Raw genomic sequence first — 14,517 nt, forward strand, 5'->3', positions numbered from 1 at the left:
CCCCCACCACACACCTTAACTTGTTGCCATTTCCCTTCAGGAAACATAAATTGTCCAGATTGGCTGTAATTCCAGTGTGTGTGGCAAGAGACAATACTGAGACTGCTGAAGACAGATCAAGCTTTGTATGGGAAGAAGTTTTTATGTTTAGTTTAGAAAATCAGAGACTTGTGCAAAGTTTATTTTAAGAACTAGAAGGGAGCTGATTAACTAGAAGAGTAAAGACCTAGAGGCAACACAGAGGTAACCACCTAAATGCCATAAACACAAAAACACTTTGCTATCATGCAATCAGTACCATGTGTTCCTGTGTGGCAGATCAAGCTTTAGACATCTCCTTACCATTGAGATTTTGAAAGGTGTTATACTACAGCCCATGCTACAATTCGGGCCTAGTTCCTGAAACTGCCCCCAGTGAAATTATGTCAAATTTGCCTAATGAAATTTGGTCCCATCTTAGATAATGACTAGAATCTTTTTCCACTGATAACACATTCTCCTTATCTTTCTTATTCATTTTAAAACACTCCCTATTCATCTGCTTGTATATTCTATTTTTACTTTAAAATGAAGTCTACTTACCTATTAAGTGCACTTTTTAAATCATAGCATATTTTATACTTTGTTATTGAGAACATGTTGCTATTTGTTATCATAATTGGGAAATGTGTCTTGGGAGCAATTAACATTTTTAATTTTTTTAATTCTAACAAGCAAATATAAATATTTTAACTTTCAAAAATAACACCTATAGTTCAGCAGTTTCCAATTCTCCTTGTATTCTGAGACTTGTCCTCACTTACCTAATCCCTGAAGGTCTCTAAATTTGTAACCATCTGATTTTATTCCTCATAATTTTAATGTTTGCTATTAAATGTCCCAGAAAGGACATAAAAATGCTAATTTGAACTTTCATTAGCACATTCCTCCAGTTCTACCATAATTGTTTTTCCATTAAAAAAAAAATGATTCTTTGGGAAAAAAAATTGAAATAATTAAATTTCCTTTCTGTGCCTGTGAAGAATGTATATCACCTAACTGAAGCAACCCTGTAGGTTGCCCGGAAGTTATGTCTCTAAACTGGAGTTTAAGAGTTTAGTTTCAGTTCTTAGGAAAAGTCCTGCTCTTGTTAATGTTACCTCTCTTTGTCTCAAATCAGGAATCAACATGTTCCAGGCACAGAGCTGTAAGCACTGCATATAATAGCAGAGAAGGAAAAACTAGAGATTACAGAACCCCAGTGAGATCACAACACCTGCAGACAAACAGAACACTTGTTTTGAGGAGGATTGCATGTATATAGGTAATGAGAATCAAAGGATTAAAAACTCAGAGAACTACTGAAATGACAAGTAATGTACAGTCTGTCTCTGTAATTTTCTACCTTATACAAATTCACATGATGAAGTATGCAGTAAGCTCTGGAAAAGATTTAACCTTTTCCCCTCCGTAGAAGTAAATTACAAGAGTCAATGATCTGGTGTTGTACTACTTTCTGAAATCAAAACAAACAAAAACACAACAGAAACTTACCTTCATAAATGGACCCCAGTTGATATCGACCACTAAAAAACTGTGGCAAGGAAAATACAAGTGCCCCCAGTCCTATCATAAAGGATGCAAATGCAAGCCATCTGGGCTTGTGTCCTCTTTCACCAAAGAATGATACAAATAATGACAATAAACAGAAGGCAATATCGTAGCTTGATGATATCAGGCCAGTCAGGGAACTCTTCATCTCATAGCGCTTCTCAATAGTGGATATGCTGATATTTACTAGGCCATTTACAACAACACCTAAAAAAGAGAAAAGGAAATTTAAGTGGATTACGCTAAGTTTACTACATAGGATATGGTTATTAACACAATCTACTAAAAAGTTTGGCTTTTTTGTTGTTTTTAAAAGTGTCAATTTTAAAGTTCTCAAAGTTTCAAAGATAGGCAACCTGAACATACTTCCTCGAAAATCAGTTTGCCTTTTAAATTGTATACTTGCGAATTTTCAGGTGCCCAACAAAACTGATGCTTGCCACATACTAAACTGCAGTTAATTGGCCTTAATTCATTTTCCTTTAAGTGATAAATAAAAGTCAGACTGATAGAGTCCCATGAAGTCGGTTTGCCAGTTGTCAAGTGTTCTGTACTTAAAAAGACCTAAGAGTACAGAGTGTACAAGTGACCCTAAAGGCCTTAAAGTAATGCTCAATTGCTTCCTGAGACCTAACATACTTATCTATCACAACAGATCATCACCTTGAGTTTTAAGAAGAGGAAATTAAGCTCTCAAACCTCTTTTTGTTTTTTTCTAAAACTTATATGGATATTGAATATATCATTTAAAAGGTTATAGCGGAAAAAAAAATGAGTTGAGTTTTATTTCAATCACTAGCATTCTAAATCATATGCACTGTAGAAAAAGAAAAAAAGAATTTCCTCTGCTTATTATAAATATAATGAAGGACTACAAGATAAACAAAGACTGGAAAACCCAACTTTGACTGATTTAAGTGTCCTGCCCAGGTATAGATGAAATTTACAAGAGTTTAAACATTAGCATAAATTGAAAATTAAAAGCGCCTGTTCAAATTTTAACTAGTTATGTATTTTAGTTACGTATCAAGAACTGTTTTCATTATTAATTAATACAATGAGTTTACACATGGCAAAATCTTTAACATCTCTTTAAATGTTGCTGTATCAAGACTTTAATTAAAAATTATTTCAAGAAAATTGAAATTGCAGCTTTCAAATGTGTTAATATGGTTTTTACTCTTATGCCAGTTTAATAAGACTTTAACAATTTCTGAGATTTCAAGATAAAATATCTGAAGTACCTAGGAAAGGACAATTTGGAAAGCAGTATGGAGATTCCTGGGAAAGCTGGGAATGGATCCACCATTTGACCCAGCTATCGCCCTTCTTGGACTATTCCCTGAGGATCTTAAAAGAGCTTACTATAGGGATACTGCCACATCAATGATCATAGTGGCACAATTCACAATAGCTAGACTGTGGAACCAACCTAGATGCCCTTCAATAGATGAATGGATTAAAAAAAAAATGTGGCATCTATACACAATGGAGTATTACACAGCACTAAAAAATGACAAAATCATAGAATTTGCAGGGAAATGGATGGCATTAGAGCAGATTATGCTAAGGGAAGCTAGCCAATCCTTAAAAAACAAATGCCAAATGTCTTCTTTGATATGAAGAGAGCAACTAAGAACAGAACAGGGAGGAAGAGCATGAGGAAAAGATTAACATTAAACAGAGACGAGTGGGGGGAGAGAAAGGGAGAGAGAAGGGAAAGCATATGGAAATGGTAGGAGACCCTCAATGTTACACAAAATTACATATAAGAGGTTGTGAGGGGAAAGGGGGGGGAACAAGGGAGAGAATTGAACAACAGCAGATGAGGTAGAGAGTGAAGATGGGAGGGGAGGGGAGGGGAGGGGGATAGTAGAGGATACGAAAGGTAGCAGAATACAACAGTNCAGCAGATGAGGTAGAGAGGGAAGATGGGAAGGGAGGGGAGGGGGGGATAGTAGGGGATAGGAAAGGTAGCAGAATACAACAGTCACTAATATGCCATTATGTAAAAATGTGAGTGTGTAACTGATGTGATTCTGCAATTTGTATTTGGGGTAAAAATGGGAGTTCATAACCCAATTGAGTCAAATGTATGAAAGATGATATATCATGAGCTTTGTAATGTTTTGAACAACCAATAAAAAAAAAAAAGAAAATATCTGATAATTTGAAAATCCCCCCACCTAAAAATCAACTTCCCACACCTCTCATACTGATTAAATATCTGTCATTAGAAATCATTAGGGAACAACTTCTCTTTGAAAATAAATTGGAATTTCCTCTGGAAGGACTACACTTTAATCCTATGAATCCCTAAGTGAACTCTATGCTATACAAATTCCAAGAACACTGCTTTTAAAAACACTTCCATGAAATAACACACACATTTCTTGCTATTGTAAATGCATGGAGATAGGAAGCACATTAGGAAGTTAAGTGCTAAGAGAAATCCTGTTTGTCTTTGAGAAATACAGAGTTAAATAATTTCTTCAAATTTTGCTTTCCTTCCCAATTAAACATCTATTAATATATGATGGAAATGGTCTTCCCAAGGATTATGGCAATGATGTTTTCTGTCATTGAAACTTAAACTGAAACATGAATTAATTTATTGGATCACATTCATCCCAGATTATGCTTCTTAAATTGGTGATTTCTCGGTACATGAAGTTTCAGGCTAAAACAAACATTTTTCTAAGTGCACCAATTATATTTTATAATAATTTAAAACAAGATTATATATTAAGTTTAAATGACATTCTAAAATAATTTAGAAATTTCACAATAAATTTTAAGGAAAAATAAACAAGGTAAGTTTCGAGTTTTTGAATTTTACATTCCTTTGACACTAAGACATTTCACAATCACTGACTCTAGACAAGTAAGTTGAGAAGGAGACCTGAGGGGAGGACAAGAAACTAAGCTTCAATGTGTCCTTCAGTCTACTCCACTTTACACACCCATACACTGCTCCCCAGGAGTCACCTTAGGATAATGTCCCACTTAGTTCATTCCTTGCATTATAAGCTACACCTACTCCTCTCACCTTCACTATGCTTTCTTTCAAGGAAGTCATTCACCTTCCACCATCTCTCTCTCTCTTCTCTTCTAAACTCGTTGAGATTGCATATTCCTGAGGACCTAAATCTGGACTTAATCTGTAACTCCCAAGAAAACCAAAATGAAATTCCTGGAACAAAACAGATCCTGGATAATTCCTGTGCCTGAATGGCTAGGAAAGCTTCACCCTTCCACAAGGCCTGAAGCCTTTGCTAATGTACTCACTGGAATGCAATGGTGTCCAAAGCCCCTATCTAAATATACTCACAAAATGTGAATGCTTATATCTAATCTATACTACAGATTTTAAATTTATTTCCTTTCCGAAGGGACCTATTTTCATTTACAAATTTATTAATCCAGATGGAGAAATAATGGAAAATAATCCCTTTAATAAAGAACTCTGAAAAAATAGGCTTTTAAAAGTAGAATGGATTACCCCCGGGGCTATATCATTCCCAGAGGTTCTTCTAATCTTTCCTGGAGGAATCCAATCAGCTTAACCAAGGAAAAGCACAAAATAGTAAAAGCTTGTATAGCAAGTTTTTATATGTTGCAATAAAGAAGAAGCTAAAACGTGGAAGGCTGAACCTGGTAGGCTGTCGTCGGTGATGGTTCCAACAAATTCCAAGCCCACCTCGCCTCGCACAGCTCGTCAGCGGCGCGGGGATCCCTGCACCTGCCCCCTTCTCCCTGAAACCTCGCCGCGCCTCGCTAGCTCTCCACCCGGCTGACGCCCCCTTGAGAGAACTCTTGACTTTACCTTGAGTGAGGGCCAACAGGCAGTAGTGAATCAGAAACCCTTGTGGCGTGTTGCAGCGCTGGAGACACTGGGGATGCAAGTTGCTCCATCCGCAAGGCCCCTCCTCAAACTCTGACTGTGGTCCGGGGCGCTCTTCGGAAGCCGGGGCAGTTGATGAAGGCAGAGGAGGTTCCCATGACTTGTGGGACTCCGGAGACTCCTGTGGCTGAGAACTCTCCCTCTGGGTGTCGGAGGATAAAGCAGAGACTTCCACCTGGGAGGGCGACGCAGACAAGCGGTGCGGGGTGTCTGGGCTGGAGGGAATGAAAGCCGGGTTCTCAATGCCTTTGGTTCCCTTCATTGTCGTGAACTGTTCTCCCGACTCCAGTGCCTCGGAGCAGCAAAACGCTAGGTTCCTTTCTGGCTCCTCCCCTGGACAGGTGACAGCGCCCCCGTGCGGAAAAGCGTCCCACCTCCCGGCCCTCCCACCTCTGGCAGTCTCGCCGCCACAGTCATCCGGACCCTCCCCCAGAAGCTCACCGCTGCCTGGAGCTTGGAAGGCAGTCACCAGACTGCATGATAAGTGGGTGGCGCTAGGCTGCGCCATACCTGTCACCTCTGGTGTCAGGATAGGGCTTATAGGAAACAGCAGCGTAGGCACGCGAGCCCGCCCGCTCCAGGTGAGAAGTGCGAGCCGCCCTACCCTCAGTCCCAGGCCCTTGGGGTTCTTTCTTGGAGCCCAGGGACAGGGAACAAATAGGGTTTCTGGGAGTCTGTGGCCAAAAACTCCCCCTGGGTGCTGATATGAAAGCTGTAAACAGAGTTGCATCAGGAGATCTTTCAAGAAAATATATTGCGGTTTTCTTCCTTTGCTACTTACCAAAGCAAGAATCCTGGACTCCAAGAATCAAACAGCCACACGTATAATTTTGGATTCCTTGAACATCGTGATAAAACTTTTACCTGTCATCTTCCTCAGAAAGCATACTAGCTTCCCATAACAACCACTTTATTGGCAACATAACCACTTCTTAGTTTTTATTTCCTCCAAACTCAAAGAGTAGACATCATGAAACTGAAAACCTATATTTAACCTTCTCTGGACAGTATGTTGCATGTCTAAGATCAACAATGCTGATAATCATGTAAATAATTATCATGTATCAAATAATCCTGTATATAATTTTTACCCATGAAATTATAAGCAGAAACTTTAAAGACCTTAACACTATGTGTGATAAGAGTTGCAATTTGTTCATTCTTTAATCACTAAAAATCAAAAAAAAAAAAAAAAAAAAATCCTAGGTTGTAGACACTCTTAGGGTATACCAGCAAACAAAACCTGAGAAATAGGGCTGGGGTTGTGGCTCAGCGGTAAAGCACTCGCCTAGCACGTGTGAGGCCCTGAGTTTGATCCTCAGCACCACATAAAAATAAATAAGTAAAATAAAGTATTAAAAAAAACTGAGAAGTATTCAGACCCTTATGTACTTAACATCCCAGTAGGAGAGAGCCAGTAAATAATAATACATAGTGGGAGATACATAATATGATAAATGATTTGTAAAATATTTCTATCAATTACTTATATTGTAGTTTCTGAGTTGAGGGATTGAGTTATAAAATATACATTTACTTTGAAAAGACATTCTGTTCCCTGTTTCCTAACAGTTAAAAAAAAAAAAAAAAGTCTAGCCTAGAATATGGGGAAGGAGTAGCAATAAAAGCTAACATTTTTAAATGTCTACTATATGCCACATTATTAATCCTTGCATGATCATAACTATTATTACCTACATTTTACACATTGAAGAAATCATATACCAGCAAGGTTCAGTAACTCTCACAGCAATAAGTGTTCTGCCACATGTTAAGGATTTGTTCTCAGTTCTCTCAGCCTGGACATTATTATTTTCTGTTTTTAAATAACCACAGTCAGAATTATCACATTCTGAGATATCAGAACTCATATTTCACCTATATTTGTGAGGTTTGGGAAACTTATGCTGCATTGAATACTTCAATTTTGGAGGTGTCCAAATGAAATGTAGTATGTAACCCTCTTAATTTCCCCACTCCATCTTTTTTTTTTTTTTCTGTTTTCTTTTTTTCATTGTACCGGGATTGAACCCAGGGCATTCTACCCTGAGCTATATCCCTAACCTGTTTTTATTTTTATTTTAAGACAGGATCTGGCCCAGGCTGGCCATGAATTTGTGATAATCTTGCCTCCCCTCCCAAATATCTGGAACTTTGGCACTCACCACTCTGCCTGCTTAGCCTTCCTTTTGACAGAAATGAATTTAAATTTGGCATCTATAAGTATAAGGAGAGATCACCATTTTAGCTATAGAATATAAATAATTCATTCATAGTTTTATTTGAGGAAATGTGGACCTGAAAATATAGCTTAAGACTATTCTGCAGCTTTTAATTAACAAATCCAAACTATCCAATCGAAATCAGAGTATTAAAATCATCATACACTTAAATTCACACTACCAAGAAATCACTTTTACAGTGTTAGAGTGTAGGATTTTGTTGAAACACTGGCAAAAGTTCTATTGCTTCATACTAAGCACCTCTTGCTCTTACTGAAAGTATTACCAACACCACTTTCCTATTACCTTACATTCTTGATGCTGCAATGATAGAAGTAAAGGGACTCAAGTTTACAACAAAGATTTTCAAACACTTGCCAGTTTTCACATCTGATAATTCAGTGGAAAATTGTCACATTTTAAGTTAATATATTGATTAATTTATGATAAATATGTCTCTAATGAGAAATGTAAATGTACTTGACAAATTGCTGTATTTTTGAAGTAGATCTCATTTGCTATATTTTAAGGGAGAGAGAATGGGGGCGAAAACAGTGTCTAAATTTTATAGTAAGCTACAACACTGTACATATAAGCAGATATCTCTTCTATTCTCTGCATTGTGCAATACATCTTCCCTATCAGTAATTGAATTAACTAAGGTAAAGCGGCATAATGAGAGAAGCCATTGACATTAGTCACCTAACTCCCTTTTCTCTGATTCCATGATTGAGAGCCTTTATGATTACATTTTGGCTTTTCAGGTTGATTGGTCTACTGGATAAAAAAATGTACTGATATGCCTATTTTGAGTACTATAATTTCCCCTTCTGTGTACTCTATTAATTCCCTTCCAGTGGCAGACCAAATGTAAATTTTTTTTAGCATTATAATACTAAAAGGCTCATAGAATACTAACCTTGAGGATCTTGACAGTACCTCAATACAAACATGACCAAATACTGATATTAATGAAGCCTTAAAAATCCCAGTGTAAACATTTTACTAATACAGAGGATCTTCTTTAACTAATTCAAAGCAATAAATCCATCTAAATAATTTAGTATTCTTTATTTTTCCCATTTAAATGTTTCACAGAATATATAATGAAAAATAACAAAAATTTAAGGCTAAATTATGTATTTTAATGCTGTTTTGAACTACAATTGCACATAAACATATTGATTTTGAAATGAAATGCAGCTATACTTTCCTTTTATACCAATCATAAATTATTGAGATATATAGCATAAACATGACAGATCACAATTTTTGAAAAGTACTTGTGTCAACAGTTAATGCAATAATCTCTTAAGAAAGCTAAACTTGTTGATACAAAAAATTCCCTACAATGTAAAAATTAATATACAATGTCAATTTAAACTTTTTATTGATATATTATTACAATTTACTCAAAACACCATTGAGCTTCCTAAAGTATACTTATGATACAAATATAATATTATTGCCAAAAAAACATAGTGAATTTATACATATCAAGAGGTGTTTTTAACTAAAAGAATTCATTGTAAATTAATAATGAGGATATTATACCTAAAATGTATTTCTTTGCTACTCAACATCTGATTTCGATGCCTAATAGAACCTTCAATATGCTAGGAAGATATGGAAGATATGTAATCACAATAGCATAATCATGACAAAATGTCATCATCATTGATTAGAAAAACAGCCAAACTTCAGCCCTTGATAGTTCTGTAATTTAATTTAGTCATTACTTTTCTCTTAGCAAAAGGAACTAGTACAATGATAAAAGTTGTTAAAATTTAGATTTGTAGAACCACAAAGAACATTAAGATACCATTTGTTCCAGAAGCCTACCTCCAGGAATTTTAAAGTCAAATGTACCCACAAGCTCAATGCACTCAGAACCAAAAATGAGACCAATTATACGTAAAGAGAGAGAGGTGACTAAGGGATTTTCATATATTCTTTCATATGAATCTTTTCTTAATTTACTGGGAGTTGGAAATAGTGTGAGGTTGAGGGAGCTAGAAAGGTATTATTTAAAAGCAAAACAAAACACAAATACAAGTAAGAACTCTAGTGAACTGTGTTCAAGGTAGTGGACAAACTTTTTTTTTTTTTTTTTAATTTACATTTTGTTCCCTGAATGGTACAGGTTGCTCCATCATAGTCAACTTTGAGAAAAAGGAAATTAAACTCAGGAAAGTCGCTGCAACACTAGCCACCTTCATAATCCCCTGCCCTAGGTCTGCCTTGTCTACTCACCTGCCACCTGTCACTGTGGACCTCTGGACTGCTCTAATACTCAAAACCCTTAAATGTCCAGACTCCACCTGATAGAAAATAAGGACTTTGGGTTACTTCCCCAACTTTGCCCTGTTATGCTCCAGTAGGAAGCATCTTGGAGATATCATCGCCCATTTTTCCCTAGAAATGGAATGTAGAAATTGACAGTGAGGAAATGTAACCATGGTCCCCTTTAGGCTTTGAATACAGCCCTTGCTGCTCTGTCTCTGCAACTTATTTTTAAATGGACATGTTTCTTTCTCTTCCTCTCTCCCTGCTCTACCTAATCTCTCCCACTTCCTGATGTCAGGGGGGAAATGATTACCTTTCTTCCCCATTTTAGGCAGATGTATCTGTCCTTGAAAACCCACCCACCACAGGAATGAAGTAATCCAGACTTTGGGGATGGTACCAGAAGATCTCAGAAATGACTCTCTCCCAAATTAACAAGTGAATTACAACTCCAACAGAGAACATGTGGAATGCAGCCTTTGAATCACTTCTTTAAAAGCTTCATGTTCCTGCTGATGGGCAGAATCATAGCCTCTGGGACAGGAGTCCCCTGTGTTTCTCCTTTGCTAACAAAGCAATACACTTTTTTTTTCTTTTTCTAAAAACAAAACAAAACAAAAACAACAACAAAATAAAATAAAATAAAACCCTTTATATTTCTACTTAATAATTAACAATTAGCTGTGGAAATTCTTAGAGCATACTCTTAAAGTACAAGCATGAAGATATCAGATCTCACAAAATAAGTATGAGAACAGAGAATGGCTTCAGTGAACACCAGAAAATGCACAGAATCAAACATCTATTCTCTGAGGTTAGGTAGAAATGTTGCCAAAAGCTTGGTCTTTAACCCTAATTCCAACCCAATAAGAAGTACATGGTTTTGAGAAAAAGGAAAAAACTTTATTGCTTTGCTAGCAAGGAAGAAACACAGGGGACTCCTGTCCCAAATGCTGTGATTTTGCCCAGGAGCAACAGGTACTTTTAGAGAGGAGATTCAGAGAAAAGGAGATTAAGGAGGAGAGATCAGGAAGGAGAAGATCAGGGAGGAGAAGTTTAGGGAAAAGAAGATCAGAGAAGATCAGGGAAAAGAAGATCAGGGAGAAGTTTGGGGAAAAAGAAAAAAAAAAACTTTAAGTTTCAAGGCCACAATGTATATAGTCAAAGCATCAAGTGAACCCCTGTTACAAAAGATCTCTGTATTCCATTTTATCAGAACACATGAGAATTTACTAGACCAAAGGATTACAGAACCTAAGCTCTTCTAAGGCAAAGTGAAATCAAGACAAATTTTTTAAAAAATTTGATATTGATATCAAAAGTATAGCCAACACACTCTACTGTCATGTTTATCTAATAAGAAGAAATTTTAAAAAATGTATAGCCAGGGCTGGGGTTGTGGCTCAGCATAGAGCACTTGCCTGGTGCGTGTGAGGCCCTGGGTTCGAGCCTCAGCACCACATAAAAATAAATAAAAATAAAGGCATTGTGTACAACTAAAAGAAATAAATATTTTAAAAAATGTATAGCCAGTGGAAGGACTTTGCTTCCATCAGAAATGAAGTAACAGGGACCAGATTTAGCCTGAAATATGTAAAGGAAGAAAAAGAACACACTGGATATAAGATGCTGATAAAGAGTAACCCTTAAGAGACAAGAAGGAAGGCAAGCAGTTTATATCTTGAGAATGTTTTCACGTGACTGAGGGGAGGGCGGGAGGTGGGAAAGGACACAGCTCTGTCAAGTATGCAGCCAAGGAGACAGATCTGATGTCTGAGGAGACCTGTGGTTAGAATACATAGAGCATAGTACCAGAGAGGGAAAAGCCACATGGAGGAGAGGTGCAGAGTATGCTCTACGCAGCAAAGTGTGCATAGCACATAGGTGAGAAGAAACTATTCTAGTGACAGGAAAGAATCATCTGAAGGATCAGAGAGATGAGCCAGTAGTCACACAGGGCCAAATAAAGGTGAAATAAAGTTTTCAGGCATAAAAATCATAAATAAATAAATAAATAAATAAATAAATAAACAAACAAATAAATAAATAAATCCATCACCCAGACACCTGCATATAAGAAATGTTGAAAGAAGCCCTTCAGAAAAAGAAAAAAAAATGATGATATATAAAATTTTCTTATTATTTTGATCTCTGTAAAAAATAAGTTAGTGTTTAAAGAAAAATAACAATGTGGGGTTCATAAGATATGGGAAGGTGAAAAGTATGACAATATTAGTATAAAGATTAGGAAAACAAAAATGGAAGCTATTGTGAGTATTTGACTTCCCAGTCAGTGTATTCAAAATAGGATGAAATGATTAAGTCACAACTCTCTAATCTAATCACTTTACCTCTGAATATTCCTGCCTTAACAGGAGCTTTTGGGGGACACCCATAACAAAACCATAACAGTAATTACACTATAATCATATAAGAGAATACTCATATTCTCCTACTGACTCTCAATATAATTTTAAAGAATATGAAGTTGTGAATATGGCAAAACATAAGTCATTGAAAAGTCTGAGTAAAGAGTATATGTACTGGGCTAGGGCTTAAGCTTAGTGGTAGAATGCTTGCCTAGCATGTGTGAGGCATTGGGTTCTATCCTCAGCACAGCAAAAAATAAAGCAAAATAAAATAAAGAAATAAAATGAAGACATCCTTGTCCATCTACAACTACAAAAATATCTTTAAAGGAGTATATTTAATAATATTGCTACTCCTATATATATATATATTTTTTGGTAATTTTACAATTAGCACAAAATTTGAGATGTAAGGTTTGAAAAACAAATATCTTTCATAAAACCCTTTAAAAGTTTCCAATTATACTCAGAATACAATAAAATGCCATTTCATGACCTACAGGGTCTTGAATATTTTAGCCCTTGGTTATATCTCAGTCCCTATGGCATACTGCTTTTACTCCTTGCTCAATACATTTATCATTAGGATCTCTTTCTTTTTCCATCAATACGACAAATCTTCTCAGCCTCGAATCCTTTAAACTTGCTATTCTCTCTACCCAGAATATTGTTCTTTAGGATTTTGTAAAGCTGACATTTTCTCAAATTCAATCTCAGCATAAATGTCATCTTAAGGAGGCTTTCTCTGGTTTGATTGAAATAGTCACACACACACACACACACACACACACACACAGAGAGAGAGAGAGAGAGAGAGAGAGAGAGAGAAACATATTCTCTATATTATATCACCTTGTCCTGTTTACTTTCCTTATATCTTTTGTCACAATTCACAGATATTTTGCTCCCCTGTATTATCATCTTTCCAAAACCAAAATAGGTTTGTATTTCTAATTTTAGCATGATAAACATTTATTTATGAAATCCTACTCCTAGCATGACAAACACTTATTGAATGTAATGAATCAATCTGAAAGTAATCCACAAAATTGTAAACATTATAATAACCATCATGATACCTGTCATTTATATTGACAGTAACATGCTAAATTCTTTATGGGTACAATTAGTATGTTAACCTTCCCAATCTTACTCGGTGTGATAGGCAGCTTCTGCAAGGACTTCCAATGACCCCAACCTTGTGGTTCTCACAACTCTTGGTCATTCCCTTCTTTTGTAAGTGCTGGCTAGAACTATTAACTTGTTTCTTACAAATGAAATATGGCAAAAGTTGTGAGATGACAAAAAAATAGCAAACATACTAAAGTGAAATTTGGTAGATATGACCTTGGGTTACATTATCAAAGTTAAATAATATTAGTAATACATATTGACATCAAGTACCCTACGGGATGCAATGGAAAGGGCTAATCACTCCTGCATTCTTATAATGCAAAATCTCAATCTATTCATGAAAAAAAATGTAAAGCAAATCCAAATTGAAGAGTAATTTACAAAGTGACTACTAGTCATAAAAGTTTGTAGATTATGAGATAAAATAAAAACCTGAGGAACAATCCCAGATCAAAGAGGATAAAGAGCTATGACAACAGAAGACACTGTCATGTCCTAGATGAGATCCTGAAATGGAAGAAAAAATATTGGTTAAAATGCTGGTGGCATATGAATGAAGTTGTAATTTAGCTTAACAAAAGTAATGGAATGTTTGTTCTGAGAGTAGGCTGTCAACAACAGTGACTCCTCTTGCACTCTCTCATTCTGCCTCTAATGAAGTAACTTGCAGAGGAGCTGACCTATAAAGAAGTCTGCATAGCCAGGAACTGTAAGTGGTCTCTGGTCAATTTCCAGGAGGGGCTGAGGCCCTTGGTCCAACAGTCCTTTAGGAACTGAATACTACCACAACTATAGTAGTGAGCTCAGAATCAGAAGCAGAAACATGGAGATGACTGCAGCCAACACTGATTCCAGCCCCTTGAGATGCTAAGCCACAGAACCCAGGTAAACTTCATCCAGATTCCAGGCCCACAGAAACTGGTAATGATAAGTATTCACTGTATTAAGCCACTACATTCTGGATTAATTTGTTATTTGATAAAAAATTACTGAGTTACATACTGTCTTGGTT

General features: G+C 36.3%; 1 protein-coding gene across 1 annotated transcript in view; it reads right to left on the minus strand.

The window, feature by feature from the left end:
* Positions 1-5,837, minus strand: part of Slco4c1 (solute carrier organic anion transporter family member 4C1) — a 58,365-nt gene extending 52,528 nt beyond the window's left edge. The window contains exons 1-2 of the mRNA XM_015483930.2: positions 5,417-5,837; positions 1,534-1,797 (exon numbers count right to left, since the gene is read on the minus strand). Of these exons, the coding sequence (XP_015339416.1) occupies positions 1,534-1,797; positions 5,417-5,756 (604 nt within the window). The 5' untranslated portion in view covers positions 5,757-5,837. The remainder of the gene's footprint in view (positions 1-1,533; positions 1,798-5,416) is intronic.
* Between the last annotated feature and the right edge of the window lie 8,680 nt (positions 5,838-14,517).

The sequence above is a fragment of the Marmota marmota genome, unplaced genomic scaffold, assembly GCF_001458135.2.
Source record: "Marmota marmota marmota unplaced genomic scaffold, marMar, whole genome shotgun sequence".
Classification (NCBI taxonomy): Eukaryota; Metazoa; Chordata; class Mammalia; order Rodentia; family Sciuridae; genus Marmota; species Marmota marmota.